This window comes from Canis aureus, chromosome 19 (genome assembly GCF_053574225.1).
Source record: "Canis aureus isolate CA01 chromosome 19, VMU_Caureus_v.1.0, whole genome shotgun sequence".
NCBI classification, from domain to species: domain Eukaryota; kingdom Metazoa; phylum Chordata; class Mammalia; order Carnivora; family Canidae; genus Canis; species Canis aureus.
Genome location: NC_135629.1, coordinates 10,145,449 through 10,163,704, shown reverse-complemented (window position 1 = coordinate 10,163,704; position 18,256 = coordinate 10,145,449). Strand labels below are relative to the sequence as shown.

At 45.5% G+C, this 18,256-nt stretch overlaps 1 protein-coding gene across 5 annotated transcripts in view; it reads right to left on the bottom strand.

The window, feature by feature from the left end:
- The window catches only part of SRGAP3 (SLIT-ROBO Rho GTPase activating protein 3), a 252,413-nt gene that overhangs the window by 22,080 nt on the left and 212,077 nt on the right, over nt 1-18,256 (bottom strand). For 4 of the 5 annotated variants that reach the window (XM_077857962.1, XM_077857963.1, XM_077857964.1 and 1 more), the window contains 5 exons: nt 17,380-17,457; nt 8,338-8,472; nt 5,483-5,588; nt 5,038-5,265; nt 2,242-2,321 (listed from right to left, as the gene is read on the bottom strand). In XM_077857962.1, coding sequence (XP_077714088.1) covers nt 2,242-2,321; nt 5,038-5,265; nt 5,483-5,588; nt 8,338-8,472; nt 17,380-17,457 — 627 coding nt within the window. Of the gene's footprint in view, nt 1-2,241; nt 2,322-5,037; nt 5,266-5,482; nt 5,589-8,337; nt 8,473-17,379; nt 17,458-18,256 lie in introns of those variants that run through there. The other variant, XR_013357452.1, reaches the window with a different exon arrangement.

Sequence of the window (18,256 nt, the reverse complement as noted above, 5' to 3'; positions counted from 1 at the left end):
TCTGTTCTGTCTGTCCCTCCTCCTGAGTCCTGGTGCCCACAGCAGCCTTCCACCTCCCAGGCTATGTGTGGGATGACGGGCAGCGACCTCAGCCCCCAAGAAGGTGGGCTGCGAGGGTCCTCAGTGGGCGCCTGACCCAGCCTCCTGCAAACACATTTGCCTCCCCCAGTGGTAGTACTAACAGATCTTAATGCTGAAAAATCAGTCTGCCTTATTGGACAGGAGTTGTTGTCCCCCCGATAGGAGAAGAGAGACTGAGAACAAGATCTAGAGCAAGAGGGAGCTCCACACACATACACACACACAGAGAAATCAAGCAAGCAACAGATAGAACAAGAAGGGAAAAGGAGAAAAGCTGGACATGGTAGGGCAAGGGACAGAAGAGAAGGCAAGAGAAAACCAAATCGATGGGGATCCCTGGGTGGCTCAGCGGTTTTGCGCCTGCCTTCTGCCCAGGGCGTGATCCTGGAGACTCGGGATCGAGTCCCACATCAGGCTCCCTGCAATGGAGCCTGCTTCTCCCTCTGCCTGTGTCTCTGTCTCTCCTCTCTCTCTCTCTCTGTGTGTGTCTCTCATGAATAAATAAATAAAATCTTAAAAAAAAAAAAAGAAAAGGAAAGGAAACCAGACCGCCACAAACAAGCAGAACATGACAGGCTTCACATCTCCAAACAAAGGCTCTGCAGGACGTCTTCCTCAGCTCAGGACGAGCTGAGCCTCTGAGGATTCTGCAGAATTGAACATTACCACTAGATACGCCCTTCCCAACCTGGGACTCAGGCCAGACCCATGGGCTCCCTCTTGGGCCACAGCGATTGGTTCTCGGCAGGGTGTGTGGGTCAAGGCAGTCCAGTGAGACTCTTAAAACCCCAGGAGCTTTCTTAAAACCATGATGAAAAGGGAGTTCTTTTCCACTGGGACTTTGGACAAAAGGACAAGAAAAGCCTGGAACTGCCAAAGCCACCACACAGGGATATCCTACCTGAGTATGAAGCCAAACAGAGGGAAGCAGAACAGGAAGATGGAGACAAATTCCTAATAAGGAATTTATTTATTAACTAGGCTCCTGGATTCAGCCATGCCTGAAGCTATGCCTGCCCTGGGATTTTTCAGGTATCTGATCTGAGGCCTTTAATGCTTAAGTCAGTTTGAGTTGGAGTATCTGTCATTAGCAAGTACAAACCCACCAATTGGTGGAACCATCTCTTTCACCAGCTCCCAGAAATCATACCTGAGCACTACATACCAAGTCTCCTGACAAAAATGGTGGTCAACAGGGCCTGGACTCTCCCAGAGGGAAACACAGAAGCCCATAAAACAACTGCTAAATAATGAAAATTGTCCAAAGTAAAACTATCACAGGAAGAAAGGAGGGTTGGTTATATGTGGTCTCCACAGGACTGCGGTATAACTATTCATGGGTCCCAAGCACTTTTGCTTGCATGGGACTCTGTCCACTAAAAAAAAGTTAAATTTTTTTTTTATACCTTAACTGGCATAAAGAAGAGTATAATGCAGGCTGGATCATACTTCTTTTTCCTCACTATTTTAAAAGAAACTAAAACATTTTCATGGGTTCTTAGAAGGACCATGGACCCTGGGCACTGTGCCTATTCCATCTAATGGATTCACTGGCTCTGGGCCCATATTATTCAGATTGCTTGTCTACATGGTCCAGGTTTCCTAGAGATGAACCCAACTCTCTTCTTGTCTAGAAAGGGAGGAAGGGTCCCTATGAGTCTCTCAAAGCCCAGTCCCCCTTTCCCTCTTTCCCACCAGCACTTCACTGAATCCTCACTGCCTGGCTTCATCTTTGGGGCACTCAAGCACAGGGGACACTTTCTGTGCATCATGGAGGGCTGCTCCTAATGTTTCGGGTAACGAGACTGGGAGCTCCTCAATGGCCCATGTGTTTTTCATCAAAGTGCCCCAAGTCTTAGCACAGGCTGGATGCAGAACAGGGGAAGAACAGGGAACAAAGTGTGCTTCCTACTTAGCAAACTCTTGTCACTTAGGATTTGCACTCAGGCCAGGCAGGACATGGAAAGGGAAGAGACAGGCGGGTAGGAGTGTGGTGAATGGAAGCACACAGTCTCCAAGGTCTTTCTGGGCCCTCATCTATTCTGAAGGGCAATGTGCCGATTTGTAAAGCTAGAGGGGGCTGGGGGGTTTTGTGGACCAGATCAGAGGTTGTATAGGCATGAGTCAGCGTGAGAGGCCCCAGAACCCCCCCTCACTCACCTTCATCACTGGTGTGAGGCTCTGTACCATTGTCGTGGTCAACTTCATCAATAGTCCCTGGCTCACTATGTGGACTGTCACTGCAAGGAAACACGGGAAGGACACTTGTTGGGCTTTGCACCCTCACACTGTCCTCAGCTTCTCTTAAGTGCCAGCCCAGCCCACCTCTGTGCTTGACCCAGGTCAGGCCCAGGCCTGCACTGTCCTGCCTTATCCATCTGACCATCCATGGACCCTCCTAATAGAAAACCGCTATCCTGAATAACCTCCCCCAGCTTTCCCCAGCCCTGAAATCCGCTGTGCTGCCAATTCCTACGAGTTCCATAAGACCCAGAGGGCAGTGTAAAACCCTGGCATTTATCCTTAGGACCACAGGCCAAAACAGGAAGGAATTTTGGAAGTACTGTGAGTCATTCGTCTAACCTGGTTCCATGTCTTACACAGGATGTGACACGCCCAGCAAGGTGGGAGTGAAGCTCACAAGGGGCAGGGTTCTCAGGGCTGCCTCATGATGCTGTATGCAAAAGCCCGGGCCAGTCCAGGTGGTACCAGCAGAAGGCATGGAAGGAAGTAGAGTGAATCCAGGCCTGTCAAATTTGTTACTAATACACTGAGATAAGTTCACCAGCCACTAACCCTTCTCTACATTATAAGCTTCTTGAGGCTTCTAGTCAGTTTTCTAACTGAGCCATTGATGGAGTCCTAATATATACCAGGCACTTTGCTAGGTAGGAGGGACATGCTGATGGGTAAGTGGGCACAGACTCTGCTCTCATGGGCCAGGAAATAAAACTGCTGCAAGTTGAAATGTGTTATATAGGAGCAAATGAGCAGAGACAAGAACAGCAGAGGGGACCTGCTCAGGGAAGGCTTCTTGGAGGAGGTACCGTTTGCAATGGCATTTGAGAAAATATGAATTTCATTACGAAAAATTTTCCATTGCCTCCTGGATAAGGTCCAGACTCTGTACAATGGCTTAAGACCTTTCATAACATAGCTCCTGCTGGCCTGCGTAGTCTCCTCCCTCACCATTCCCTTGGCGAATGCAACCCTCTAGTCATACAGAACCACTTTCCATTTTACTGGATGTTCCAAGTCCAGAACATTCTTTGCCCACTCCTCTTCTGGCTGACTCCAGTTCATCCTACAGGCCTCAGGTAAGTCATTATCTCCTCCAGGAAGCCCTTTCTGACTTCACTACATTGGCTCAGGGAGCCCCCCCTTCTGAAACTGCCTATTCCCTTCTCCAACAGAGCTCCCTGCATCAGAGATTAATCTTGTTTGGGTTACACTCCTGCCCTGCTGCCCAGGGCCTGGCCTAGGACAGACACTCAGCAACCATCTGTCCATTTGTTGAATGAATGAATGTTGTCCACTACGGTAAGACCCTCAGCCGAAGCCCCCATTTTGGCTTCAAAAATACCTCCAATGTAATTAATAGCTTTCCTTTCTCATGGGACATAAACGGGCTTAAGAAAAGTGTGGTTATTGTATACTGTTCTTTGGTAAGTACAACTGCTCTTGAGGACCCTTCCTAGAACACTAATTATATATATTGCAGCCAGGAAAGAGAACTGGTGATGGTTGCAAATGCTGCGTGAAAAGCTTCTCTTTGTCCAGAGAGTATACTTGCTGGCTGCGTAATGTTTCTGTTACAGAACAGGAGCAGACTTGCTCCTGGTGCCACAAACAAGGTTACAGAGCTGTGATGACAAGACAGCAGGGTGTGACACTTCCATGGCGGATGGGGTGGAAAACAGAGGGGATGGAATGTCTCCCTTCTTTGAAGCGATTCAGGAGTCCAGGAATGCTTTGATAATCAAAAGATGAAATCCCCTATAGGCACCTAGCTGAAAGCAGTATGGGGAATACCTAAACACACGGCCCTGTGTTGTCCTGGATTGGGAATAAAGAATGAACAGGAACTCTTCGGCTGGTCTTTGTCAGTTGCTGTTCTGAATTCACATTTGAAACAATTTCCTATCTTTACTACATTTTAATGTCTTAGTCTGGGGAAAGCAGTCAGCCCTTAGATTAGGTTCTAAAATTTTTCTTTCAAGACCCCGTGTAGCACCAGGTACACCAACGTGCCGAACTACCAATTGCTGACCTGGCGTGAAGCTGTCAAAGAACATGAACTCACTTTGTCAGGCTTGAGGTGGTGATTATTATCCACTCCCCTGCTGCCTGAGATGGGTTTGTGACTCACCTGGCTAATGACAGCTTGACATCTCCTCATCAGTGTGATTTGTTGACCAGACCTGAGCCTCGGCAAGGGGATATAATTCTTGGATTTGTGTTGGGACACTTGGGAAGAAGCAGCCCTTTTTCTACTGGGGCTGCTGAGAGAATGTACTCTAAATCTGGAGTTACCAGATGCCTTCCTGAAGCCAGCAAGGGGGAGACTGCTTGAGACTGAAGCTAAAACAGAAGAAAGCAGAGCCAAGGGCTAGGGATTGCAGGACCAAGTCCTGATGATAATATTTGAACTCCTGGATCCAGCTATACCTGAAGCCATGATCCTAGACTTTTGAGTTATGTAAAGTAAAACAATAACTTCCCACTTAGCTCAACCAGTTTGACTTGTATTTCTGTTCCTTATAAACCAAAAGAGAGTCTTGGCTGATGCAACTATCTCTCCTATAAGGCTGCAGCAAAGCTCAAATGAGAAAAATGCATATGGGAATACAGACTATGAAGCAGTAAGAAAATCGGAGGGTTTCTTACTGTTCCTGTTCAACAGCAACAACAACAACAGCGATGATGATAATAATAATATTAAGAATGGAATCTTACCAATATTCTTCCCCTCCAGCCATGCATTTTTCATACACAGGTCCCTCTAGCTCCCGGGGGCTGGGGAAGATGGCTTCATGATGGATGATGATGGTTTTGATGACTTCGTTGACGTGTGCCTGGCAGGACACAGGGTCCTGCCCATCAGGGATGTGCATGAGGGTGGGCCCGAAGCAGATGGCCAGGTTGTAGGGATCCATCATGTTCTCGTCGCTATACTGCGAGAGGCTACAAGAAAGGAGGTACTCACAAGTCACCTGGAAGAGGTGAATCTTCCCCCCTGTGAGTTCTTTCGTTTGAGGGCTCTACGCAACTCCAGGAGGGCTCCATGTTCTGTTTTAGGAACAGCTGCATCTGCAAAAGCCTCAGGACACCCCCTCCCAAAGGAGGCCGGCACTGAGGCAAAGGGGGCCCCCCACCCAGCCAACTTGGCCCAGCAACTCACTGGTTGAGGAAAGCAAAGAGGTATCTCATGACCACGATGACCACCCGGGGAAGGGTGATGAGGATTTGCTGGATCTGGTGTACCCTCTCAGCTGGGTTCTCCAGTTCTGTAATACAAAGGGGCTTCTCAGGGCGTCTTTCATCCTCAGAGAGCCAGGTAGCCAACATCTGCTCCTAGATCAGTCCATATGGTTCAGGAGCAGCCAGTTCTCTCGGTTCTGGGGATTGATCTGTGACCCTGGGCTGGCCACTCAGAGCAAGCATGTGAGTCAACACATTCTCTTTGATGGATGAAGCCAGTATAAGTCGAGTTTCTGTCACCTGAGGCCTATGAGTCCTGATGAATAGAGGCACGGACCATGCTTTGTTAACCTCTTTACGAGCACCAGCTACACCACAGGCACAGCACATAGTAGGTGGGAAACAAGTGTTGAATAAATAACCAACTCTAAGAGCTATATATTGGCCAACGAGCTTGGCATCTTCAGGTCAGTCCTCGACAGAGAGACACTGGTATTTTTGTCAGTCAGGCGAGGGGTGGGAGCAGCAAATGGGCTTGGTGGAGAAGCGCTTTGCCTTGTGGGGAGGGAAAGCTGGCGCGAAGGCTCAGCTGCCGGAGTTCTCGTGCGTCTTCAGGGCTGTACACACGCCTATGTCAGTTTCTTTAGCAGAAAACATGTTTTTCTCACACAGCCCCTCCCTCCAGCCTCCACATTTTTCTTTTTTCTAAAGATTTTATTTATTTATGATAGACATAGAGAGAGAGGGAGAGAGAGGCAGAGACACAGGCAGAGGGAGAAGCAGGCTCCATGCAGGGAGCCCGACGTGGGACTCGATCCGGGGATTCCAGGATCACCCCCTTGGCCGAAGGCAGCGCTAAACCGCTGGGCCACCCGGGCTGCCCCAGCCTCCACATTCTGTCAGCATGTTCCTTCTAAAACACAATCTCTCCTCTGTCCCAGGCCTTTCACAGCAGGGCTTCAACCAACCTAGCCTGCCTCACCTCCGCTGCTGCCCCTCACTCCCCAAGTATCCGAAGATGACACAGAGCCAGGCTTCTCCAATGGAGTGGCAGTGATCCTCTGGGCATTTACAAAACCACCGGGCACTCTTTGGGGGTTGTCACAGTGACTAGAGGGTACCCTTGTCATTTGGGATCCAGGGGTCAAGGTGCATGGGACCCACAATAAGGCTTGCTCTACCCTAAATGCCAATAGCACCCCACCAAGGAACTCTGTGCCAGGCTGCTTTATCCACCATCTCCCTCCCACAGCAGGCCTTCCTGCCCCCGGGCCTTTGCACACACTGGTGATTTCTCTACTCTGCCCAGCACACTCTAGCCTATCTTCAAGTCTGGCACTGAGGCACCTTGCCCAAGCCTCCCCACAGAGCTAAAGGTTCTTAGACCTGTCTTGATTCTGTCACCCTTTCTACAGGCTGCTCGTGTCCTCAGCTTTAGTCATCAGCACCCTAGTACCACCTCCACTTAAATACATTTTTTCTTAAATATATTTATTCACAAAGGAAGTTTTACCTCACTCCGTAAATGAGAAAGCAGGATCACTTACTATAATTAGGAGCTGACATAAAAATAGATATAATGAAAGCAAAACAATGTTACTAAATTATAGGTAGGCGATATTCTGTATAAAAGTTTCTGAGACTGAGACCCCCATTTCTCTGTTTAGAAGGGAAACTGACCTCTGAAATTTTCTCCCTCATGTAATCACAGGGTTTGAGAGGGAACTGAGAAGGGATTTATTTTTTTTTCCCAAGTGTGATCCAAGGTATGCAATGTTATGAGCTTATACCAGAGGTCAACAATCCAGGTCCACTCAGGGCTCTGCTCAGGAACTAGACTAATGGAGCATCTGGAAACATTGGCTGAGCCTGTGACATGGGCTCAGATAGGGTTGGGCCTTTGTGGCCTGGAATTTCTGAGGGTGCTTTGGAGCTTGAAGTGGATCTGGAGAGATGAGCAGGAAGTAGTGTGGAGGGCAGCAGGGTAGAGAAAAGGTCTGTTATACAAGGCAGGCAAGAGGCTTGAAGCCTCCCACCCACTGGAGCACTTTCCAGGCTGCAAATCCCTCTCAGATCATTGTGAGAAGCATCCCTAGTAATACTGGGTGTGTGGCAATTTTCTGTAAATCAGTTTACTCTAAAATACTAAGATTCTCATATTGTAACATTAAGAGTTTATTTCTAAAAATTTCTCAAATGTTGCCTTGGATTTGGGTATCTTACAGTCAAGGTGCCTTTACTTCAGCCTGCACTGGGCTCCTGCCTTCATCCACAGAAATACCTGTCAAGGAGAACTCGGATGGCTCGTGACATTAGAAGATGCCCACAGTCAACTAATTTTCACCATTTTACTTGTCTATCATGTTGTTGACCTGACTCCCAAATCCTCTATGGCTCCCTATTACCTAAGGAGAAAAGTTCCAAATCCTTGCACTTCTCCCCTCTTGCTCTGTTACCCTTTCAGCCTCTTGCACCATGCACTGTCTGGGACACCCATTAGTGTAGTCCTCAAATTCTTCCCAGGATGCTCTGTGTCCACTCTTGGAAGGCTCTGCTCATATCACTCTCTCAGCTACAATCTGCAAAGCCAAGTTTCTGTCTGCCTCTTCTCTTCTGAGCTCATTCCATACCCAGGGCTGTACATGCCATTGTCCAATATAAACCATCTTGTTATCTCTACAACTAGGTTTTAAATTCTATGAGAACAAGGGTCATACCGCTTCTTTCATACCATCCCTCCCATGTGCCTAACACAGCGATGAGCCCACAGTACAGCTTCAATAAAGGTATGTCACACAACTCATCATTCTACCAGTCCACCTAGGGAATACTTACTAATAGTAGATATCAAATCTTGAAACCTTTCCTTAGGAAAGAGTGGGTTTTCCAGTCCTCGGAAATACAGTTTTAAAACACCAGCAACTGAATTGATATCTCGCTCATTTTGATCATCCACAAGGGGGTCTTCGCCTGAGAGGAAACAGGAGATGATATTTCAGCTTGGTAAGGAGGCAGGAAAATGTGCAATTATCAGGAAGGATGGCCTGGTCCAGGATGAACCAGAGAAGCAGCAGACGGGACAGCCTCCTCTTTTTTTTTTTTTTTTTTTAAAGATTTTATTTATTTATTCATGAGACACACACACACACACACAGAGAGAGAGAGAGAGAGAGAGAGAGAGAGGCAGAGACACAGGCAGAGGGAGAAGCAGGCTCCATGCAGGGAGCCCAATGTGGGACTTGATCCCGGGTCCCCAGGATCATGTCCTAGGCTGAAGGTAGCACCAAACCGCTAAACCACCAGAGCTGCCCCGGGACAGCCTCCTTGATAGAACAAGTTTAGAGTTCTCCCTGTAACTGATTTTAAAAATGTTCAAATCAATGGAAATATTGTGAAAATAAAATACTGAACACCCATCACCCTTCACTCATGCTCATTAACTTACACTCACCTTGCCATATTTGCCTTCTCTCTTTACTCATATTTATTATTGCTCAATGATTTGAGAGTACTTTGTAGACACCACGACATATCACTGCTAAATACTTCGACACATCTCTTGTGCGCATATTCTCCTACATAGCTACAGAACATCTTTACACTAAGAAAATTAACAATAGTTCCAAAACGCCATCTCATATACAGCCTACATTCAAACATTCCCAATTGTCCTGTCTTTCAGAGAATTTTTTCAAAGGCTAAGCTCTAGTCAACAGGCACAAATTTCATTTGGTCGTTACGTTTCCTTAGTCTTTTGAGGACCCAACATTTTTTTATTGTTAGTTTTTTTTTATAATGTCTCTTCTGAGGAGTCTAGGCCAGTTGTCTTATGGGATGCTTCCCACTATGGATTTTTTTGTTTCCTCATGATTAGATTTTTAAAAAGATTTTATTCATTTATTTGACAGAGAGAGAGCACAAGCAGGGGGAGCAGCAGTCAGAGGGAGAGGGAGAAGCAGGGTCCCCGCTGAGCAAGGAGCCCAATGTGACGCTCCATCCCAGGACTCTGGCTAGATCATGACCTGAGCTGAAGGCAGATGCTTAACTGACTGAGCCACCGAGGCACCCCTCTCATGATTAGATTTAAGTTAAACATTTTTGGCAAGAATAGTACATGGGTGATGTTATGAACACCTTATTGTATCCAAAGACACATAATGTCAGCCTGTCTTGAGACTGGTGATGCTAAGTTTGATCAATGGATTAAGGGGGTGAACTCCAGATCTCTGCATTATAAAGGTTTATTTTCTCCTTTGTAATAATAAGTGTAAAAAATATTTTTGAAAAGAACTAAATGATCTAAGTGCATGCCATCGTACTCATGTTTCACCCAATGCTTTTAACATCCAATGACGATCTTAACCTAAATCAATTATTATCCTGGGTTGCAAAATGATATTTTTCTAGCTCTTTCATTCTACATTTATTAGCTGGCATTCTTCCGTAAAGAGGAGGTTTCTGCATGCCCCCTTACTTTTTCTATTATTATCATTGTTGTTGTTATTTAGCATCTTTATGGAATTGCTTTTGTAGTTTTTACTTTAGTGTGTCATAATCCATCACCATCACTACTCTTTGGGATACTCAGATTATCCCTAATTTTTCCAGGGACAAATGTCCTTTATATGTGACTTCCACTGAGCACTTCCTTGCTTTCTGGCACAAAAGATGTTCATGGATCACCTTGTACTTCCCTTGACCCAGATCTGAAATCAAACATTTCTCCAAGAAGCTCTGTTTGCTTTTTGTAGACAATGGTATTTAGAAAGCAAGATCTAAGTTCTAGATGTGCTCAGTGGTATAAAAATGCTATGAAGAGTTTGTTGGAACACCTGGGTGGCTCAGTGGTTGAGCGTCTGTCTTTGGCTCAGGGCGTGATCCCGGGGTCCCGGGATCGAGTCCCACATTGGGCTCTCCGCAGGGAGCCTGCCTCTCCCTCTGCCTGTGTCTCTGCCTCTGTCTCTGTGTCTCTTATCAATATATAAATAAAATCTTTAAAAAAAAGCTTCTAAGACTTTAGTGGATAGGAAAATACATATTTTTTTCATAAGTTCACAGTTATTTCCAATTCATATTTAAAATTCAAGATTTTCTTTACCTTCATTTATTTTATATTGGTATTTCACTTTTCTTAGTGAAAATCTTGGTTCTGAATTCCATTAATAATGGATTTCTGTATCTGCCTTATCCTATAATATATATAAACATAGTTTTAAAATTTTAATAATAATATCACCACTAACAATAAACCTAATACATAAAATTTAAGGTTTCTTTGCAGGGCTTTTGTTTTTGTTTTGTGGGGATAGGGGTTAGTCCTCAGAATGTATCCCACTAAAGATGTATGGTCAAAAGATAGAAAGTACATTAGTGGTTGCCTAAGGTGGGGGCCTGGGGTATAGGGAGTAACTACAAATGGATACAAGGTTTCTTTTGGGAGATGATGAAAAATTTCTCAAATTGGATTATGGTGATGATTGGACAATTCTGTAAATATACTATAAACGGCTGAATTTACACTTTAAAAATGGGTGAGCTTTATGGTATCTACCTCAATAAAGCTGTTAAAAATGTATGACCAGCGGCACCTGGGTGGCTCAGTAGATTAAGCGTCTGCCTTCAGCTCAGGGCATGATCCCACATTGGGCTCCCTGCTCTGCGGGGAGTCTGCTCCTTCTCTGCCCCCTGTTCATGCTCTCTTCTGCTATTTTTCTCTCTTTCAAATAATAAAGTCTTTTAAAAAGTATGACCAGAGCACATGTTCAAAAGTTACTCTGTGTGATGATGAATTTGATACACATCTTGTTTCTAATTATATTCAATTTTAGGGATTGATTTTTTCCTAGAAATTCTTTTTTAAAAAAATTGTAGTTTTGAAAATACAAAGCATTTACATTGTCCAAAAGTAAAAACCAGATAAAAAGTTACATGCAGCCAAGCCCTACTCTTATCCTTCTCTCCTCCATGCCTTACATGTAACCATTTTCATCAGTTTCTGGTTTGCCCTGGTTTTTTTTTCCCATCAAAATAAGCAAATACATGTATGAGAATTTTTTATCCCCCTTCATTTTTAACACAAAATATAAGTAGTATACGATACTGCTACATACACTGGTTTCTTTGCTTCATAATAAATATGAGAAATCCCTCCGTATCATAGAGATCTTCCTTGTTCTTCCTTTAAAAAAAAAATGGCTGCGAAGTACTTTATTTCATGATTGATCACAATTTAGTCAACCAATCTCCTATAGACATTTGACTTCTTTTCAATCTTTTGCTACTATAAACTTTGCCACAACAAATAACCTTGGGCATGTTTTTTGTTTGTTTGTTTGTTTGTTTGTTTTGTTTGTTTGTTTGTTTTTTGTGGAGGTGCTTTTCTGGTCAGGTCCTAGAAGTGGGATTGTGGGTCAAAGGGTATAGACATATGTAGTTTCACCAGACAGAGCCAAGTTCTCCCCCACTAGGTCTGTACCATTTTATATTCCTACTGGCAACAGAGGCTTCTTTTCCACAGTCCTGCCCATGGAATGCTGTCAATCTTTCTTTCTTTCTTTCTTTCTTTTTTTTCCAATTGGCCAGAGGAAAATGATATTTCAGGAGAGCATCACTTTTCAATTTCATCATGAGTTGCTCAGCGAGATCACCCCCAGCTTCCACTGGAGGAGGTGAAAGGAAGCACAGAACAATCCAACCCCTCCCTGGAGGTGCCGACAGATGTCTGCACCATGGGCTTTCCCTCCTTCTCCAGAACAGCCCACAGACTGTTCTAAGACTGGCAAGCAGTGAAGAGCAGAGCTAGAAATCCATACTTGGATCTCTTTACTCCACCTCCGTAGGAAAAGAATGCATGTCACTGCCAGGGCCTCTGCCAGCCCCAACATACTTTAACATTAATTAGGGAGCCCCTCCTTTCCTGAGCCAGGTCTTGTGGCTTCAGAGCATGAACTGGAGTTCAGTTCCCACCTGCCCTCTTCGGCTGAGCCCCGCTGTGTTGTGCTCAGCCTGAATGACTACATGGCGGCCTGACCCTGATGTTCCATAGGTCCACCTCTCAGATATCCCCACAGGAGAACAGGAGAATTCCTTGTGGGGAAGGAGGGGAAAAAAAACATAAAAAATCATTGCCTATACTGATATAGCACTTCTCAAGTGAGAAGCACATTCGCACACACAATCTCTCTTAATCCTCACAAGAGCCCTGCATGGCGCCCAGGAAGGCATGGTTCCAACGCCACCATTCTCTCTCGCAAGAAAGCTGAGGCCCAACAAGCAAAACAACTTGCCCACATTCACATAGTCAAAACAGACACCAACAGCTCCCAGGTCTTATAATGCCAGGGAGACGTTTTTCCTTTTACCAATGTCTGTCTGTCTGCTTACATGCCTCTCTCCTTCCCTCCTTACCTCCTTCTACCTTCAGAGCAGAATCCCAATCTTTCCCTTGTCTTTTTCAAGAAAAATGATTCTCTGAATGCTCAACACATAAAAAGCTGTCTTAGTTGAATTGGGAGGAGAGGTCCACATCTCTGTCCTAAGGCCCCTCTCTGTTCCTGTAGCAGCCCTTGAGTCCTCTCCGAAGGACCAGAGAAGCTCAAAGACTCTAGACTAGAATTAGCTATTTCCCTATTATTACCATATATTACCTGTGGGGTCTCATGATTCAAAAGCACATAGATTTTTTTTTCCTCCATAGTGCATATTAGCTCCCCTCACCAAGCATGACCAACATATGGACTTTACATACACACCCATATACTACATATGTGCACACCACACACACACACACACACACACACACACACACACACACACAGATTTGCTCTTGCTTTTCCTCCCGGAAAGCACTCGTTCCATAAAAGGAACCACCCAAATATTCCAAATATTCTCTCTTCCTAGCCTAGGCCTTTGGCTCTCTGCAAGGCAAGTCCATTTTGGCTCCAGGAATAATTGGAATTCCAGAGCTCAGGAGGAGCAAGATAGTTTATAGGAATGATGTCTTCCTCCAGGAAGAGAACTGCAGCTAAAATTCTAGGCAAGTCTGAGAGAATGTTGTATTCATACTTGGCTAGCTAATGTCCTGGGGAGGAGGGGGGAGGATTGTTACCCAACAGCCCTGCCTACAGTGCACTCTTGGCCAGGTCACCAGGGCACTGCCAAGGACTCTATGGCAGGGCTGCATCCAGGGCAGAGTGTGAACACAGTGTGTGCTGTGTGCTTTGAGGCTCTAAGGAAACCTGGTGCCAGACTGGGTGCATGGCAGGAAGCTTGCAGGTGGTCTCTCACACGAGGACTATTCTCTGTGAACACTGGTCCTCCCAAGCCATTCCAAGACCCCTCAAGATGACAACCCCCAGCTCTAGAATGTGTCAAACCCTATATGCCATGACTTCAGCCTCAAATCCAAACCCTATCCTGACCTGTACAGGGTGAAAGGGCCATTGACTCTCCTTCCAGCCTCCCCTCCACATAAGAGGAGACCCCTGGCAGCTCTCTCATTGTTACCTACAAAGGGGACAGTGGGGAAAAACAGTTTTCCCAGGAAAACTGGCCTGAGGGACAACAGCAAAGCATGGCTCTATTTCTGCCTTTTTGTGATATTTCACCTTCATTTTTCTAGAAATGTCTCAAAACTTGCGTGATGAGTTTAAGGCTTACTGACAGCAAAAAATCGTATCATTATCATCACCATCTCAACTAAAACCCTGGTTGACTTGTGTCAGAAGTAAAAGAAAGTGGGTTTAGGAATAAGCCGAGAATGAATTCCTACATGTTGCAATTTTTCAGAACCTTAAAGAAAACAGATCTATGTTCCTTTCAACAGCCTTATACAAGGAATGTAGGCAAGAACTTCACTCAAGAGAGAAAGAAGGGGGCCAATGAAGAAAAAGACCAAAATCTCTTTGAACAAATGGCAAAGGACAGGCAGGCACCCTGCAGGGATTGAGGGATTTACTTTTTTTTTTTCTCTAAGATTTTATTTATTTATTCCTGAAAGACACAAAGAGAGAGGCAGAGACATAGGCAGAAGGAGAAGCAGGCTCCCTGCAGAGAGCCCGATGCAGGGCTTGATCCCAAAACCCCCGGGTAAATGGTCTGAGCTGAAGGCAGACGCTCAACCACTGAGCCACCCAGGTGCCCCAAGGGACTTACATTTTAACAGATAAAGGGAAGAAAGGAAAAATGCATGATGTGCTAGTTTAGAAAGAAAATTCAGTCCCAAGTTAGAGCGTGTAGGAGAGAAGAATGGGCTAGAAGAGAAATGCTGAGCTTCCCCAGGCTTGGTCATCTGGTTGGCGGGGATGCAGAGAAATGCAGCAGGAAAGGGGGTGCACGGGAAGCAGGAAGCTACCAGTTGCAGGAGAGGTGGGAGGTGACCCTGAGGGTCAGCTGAGTAAGGAGCCAAACCTAGAGCAGTTGGTTGGTGAACATCAAGAAGCAGAAAAGAGTACATGGGAAATCTGGGCACAAGCCAGGAATGGATTTTTCTAAAAGAGACATACCAGGAACAATTTTTTTTTTTTAAGAATAAGCCATAGTTCACCATAGGCTCAGGTGGAGTAGAAAGACAAGCCTGCCTCAAGAATGAGATTCATTCTGGAATGATGGAGAGAGAGAGAGGAGCCAATGGCATACTTGGGGCAAAGAAAAAGCAGAAAACATTTTTTGCAGCTGAGATTTGGGTCAGGTGATCCCTGCTGCACAGGGCTCTGCCGGAGGGGACCCGAGGCCTGTTGGGAACAGGTACCCAAGCAAGTGGCAGAGGTGTTGACCTTACAAAGCACGATCAAGAAGGAAAGAAAGCAGTGCTCTTGGGGCGGAGATAGGGCTGGACTGCCTGGTATAAGAAAGTTACTTACAGAATACAGTGAAATGGAAATTTGAGGTGGGGGCAGCCGCCAGGCTAGAGGCACTGTGTAGTGAGCTTACCCAAGAGATTTAAAGAATTCTGTATAAGGAGATGAGCCCAAGAGGATAGAACCAGCAAAGATTTCAGACCATGGTTCTGTTCATTTACAATGAACACAGGGCAGCAGGTGTGCTAAGGAGTTGGGGGAAATGAACAAAACTTTGGATTGGGCTATGCAGGGTTGTCAAGAGAAGCTCAGGGAATGATGTATGACACTTGCATCAGGGAGGTTGATGGAAGATACCTCATGCTTTCTGGCCTCCTACACATGCTGTTTCCTTAGTCTGGAATGACCTTTCCCTAGTTTTTCTGGCTCATACTTTTTAAGCCTCAGCTTGGGCATTTCCTTCTCCAGGAAGACTTCTCTGGCTTTACTACTCCTCCCTACCCCATCCAAGCGGGCCAGAGGTTCCCACACCACCCAGTACTTACTCTGTTTTTGTTTCTTTGGTTTTTAAAAGATTTTATTTATTTATTCATGAGAGACACACACACAGAGACAGAGGCAGAGGGAGAAGCAGGCTCCATGCAGGGAGTCCGATGTGGGACTCAATTCCACGACCGTGGGTTCATGACCCAAGCCAAAGACAGACACTCAACGGCTGAGCCAGCCAGAAGTCCCCCCCAGTACTTACTCTGTTGTCTGCTAAACTGGCTCCCTACTAGTCATGGCTGTCTTCTATTCCCCTTGCATTTCTAGGCCCTAGTCCATTACCCAGCGCAGTGTAGGGCTCAGTGAAGCCTGCTCATTGTGAGGACAAGAAATGCACAAGTAAGAGTTTGGAACAGGGAAGTTCTGGGGCTCTCTGGTTCTAAGTGCCCAAAATCCTAGAGCAAACTCCAAAACAGAAGCTCCACAGGACATTAGGAGGCCACCAGGCACCACAACCAGCCAAATCCTGCTCTTTTTTTTTTTTTTTTAATTTTTTTAAAATTTTTATTTATTTATGATAGTCACAGAGAGAGACAGAGAGAGAGAGAGAGGCAGAGACATAGGCAGAGGGAGAAGCAGGCTCCATGCACCGGGAGCCCGATGTAGGATTCGATCCCGGGTCTCCAGGATCGCGCCCTGGGCCAAAAGCAGGCACTAAACTGCTGCGCCACCCAGGGATCCCCCCAAATCCTGCTCTTTAAACCCGGTTCAAAGCCAGAGTGCCAAGGGCTATGGAGGTCTGTGGCATTGACTGCTTGGGGCTGACAGAGTTGGTTCTTCCACTCTAGAGCTAGACCTTGGATGGAATCAAGGAAAATAGTGAAGGGGTGACTTTCCTCAGGAGACTGCCACTCCAGAGGAAGCCGGGTAATAGGGAGGGAGAATTTCAGGGCTGGAACAGGGGGAGAGACCTGCTCAGAGCACAGGAAGCAGGGACAAACCAAATACCTTCCAAGACTGTTAGGAAGATCACATAGAAGGAGGGGTAAGAATGTGCTTTGTAAATTGGGATATGATATACTACAGGGAAATGGGTTTAGATTGGAGTCCTCAGACTATTTTTCTTTTTCTTTTTCTTTTCTTTTTTTTTTTCTGCCAAAATACTGCATTAAAAAAACAATAAGAATTAGGATATTCTAAAAGCCGCCCAGTGTGATCTGTATTCTTCCAACTTTTCTAAAACACAGCAGCATTTATAGACTCACATTGTAATTTCAAGTGCTTTACTCAGCCCTCTTTCCCAGAAACTACTATACGTCACTAGACAGAGTTGCCCATGTGTGCTAGTAAATGCTTAACAGCTAACTCTTTAGATGGAAAAAGGCAAAGAAAAGATGTTGGCATTTGCCAATTTCTGTGGTGTAAATACTCCTGCCTTGGCTGATTTCAAGCTATCAAGGGGCAGGCACTGAATCCAGTTGGAAAAAGATGTGGATACAAGCCAGCTCCATCACGCCGCTGGCTCTAAGACACACGTCAACATCCATCCTGGCTTCCTATGGACACAAGCTGGAGATGGTGACTCTGCACCTACCTCTCTCAAAGGAATTTTTTATGTCATTGACTTCGACCTGAGATCCTGGCACTCGGAAGATCCCTTGCTGTTGGAGTCCTAAAAGAAACAAACAAAGAGAAAATGCCATAATGCCTGGAGCTCATCTGACCACTGGGCACATCGATGACCCTCCCCACTGCCTGTCTCTTTCTCCCACCACTCTTTACAGGAGTCATTCCCAATAAAGATCTCCTGGCAGAAGCCCAAAAGTAGCCTTTGCAATGAATTTCAGCTGGCCCCAATACTCTGAGACATCCTGCTTTATGTGTCTGTGACTTCTTGTTGGGGTTTGAAGGAAAAGGCCATGAGAGGTTTATATCAACATGGAACCAGTGAATAACTTCCAATTTGGCCAAGATGCATTTTGCCTACCAAGTTCACCAGGTACACTGGCACCAAGTAGCTTGGCCTGAGTTTACAAATGCCATTTCAGTCTAACAGCCATAGAGTTTTTGAGCAAGAATGATCAATACCATACACTCAACCATTCCCACCCCCTACCTATACAGATATTTTCTTCCTTTCAGGAAAGCTTGAGTCTAGAGCTTGTGGGTCAAGGGGCTTGGGGACATTAAATTATTAAGGAAAAGAAATCTTTGTGTGTCTGTGTGTGTGTGCTTCTACAAAGCCATAATAAGGAGGAGACCCTGACACCTGACATAACAGTAACAACACAGGATTGGAACCTACAGGACTGAACAGTAACCTATAGAATTAAAGGAATTAAAGGGGCTATCCCATCTTGAATGGGAATTCATGGGCATGAGGTGACTGTGATCTTTTCTCTCGCATTCAGTTTTTCTATATAAAACAACTCTCCAAAAATATAGAATAAAAATAAAATAAAATAACTCTC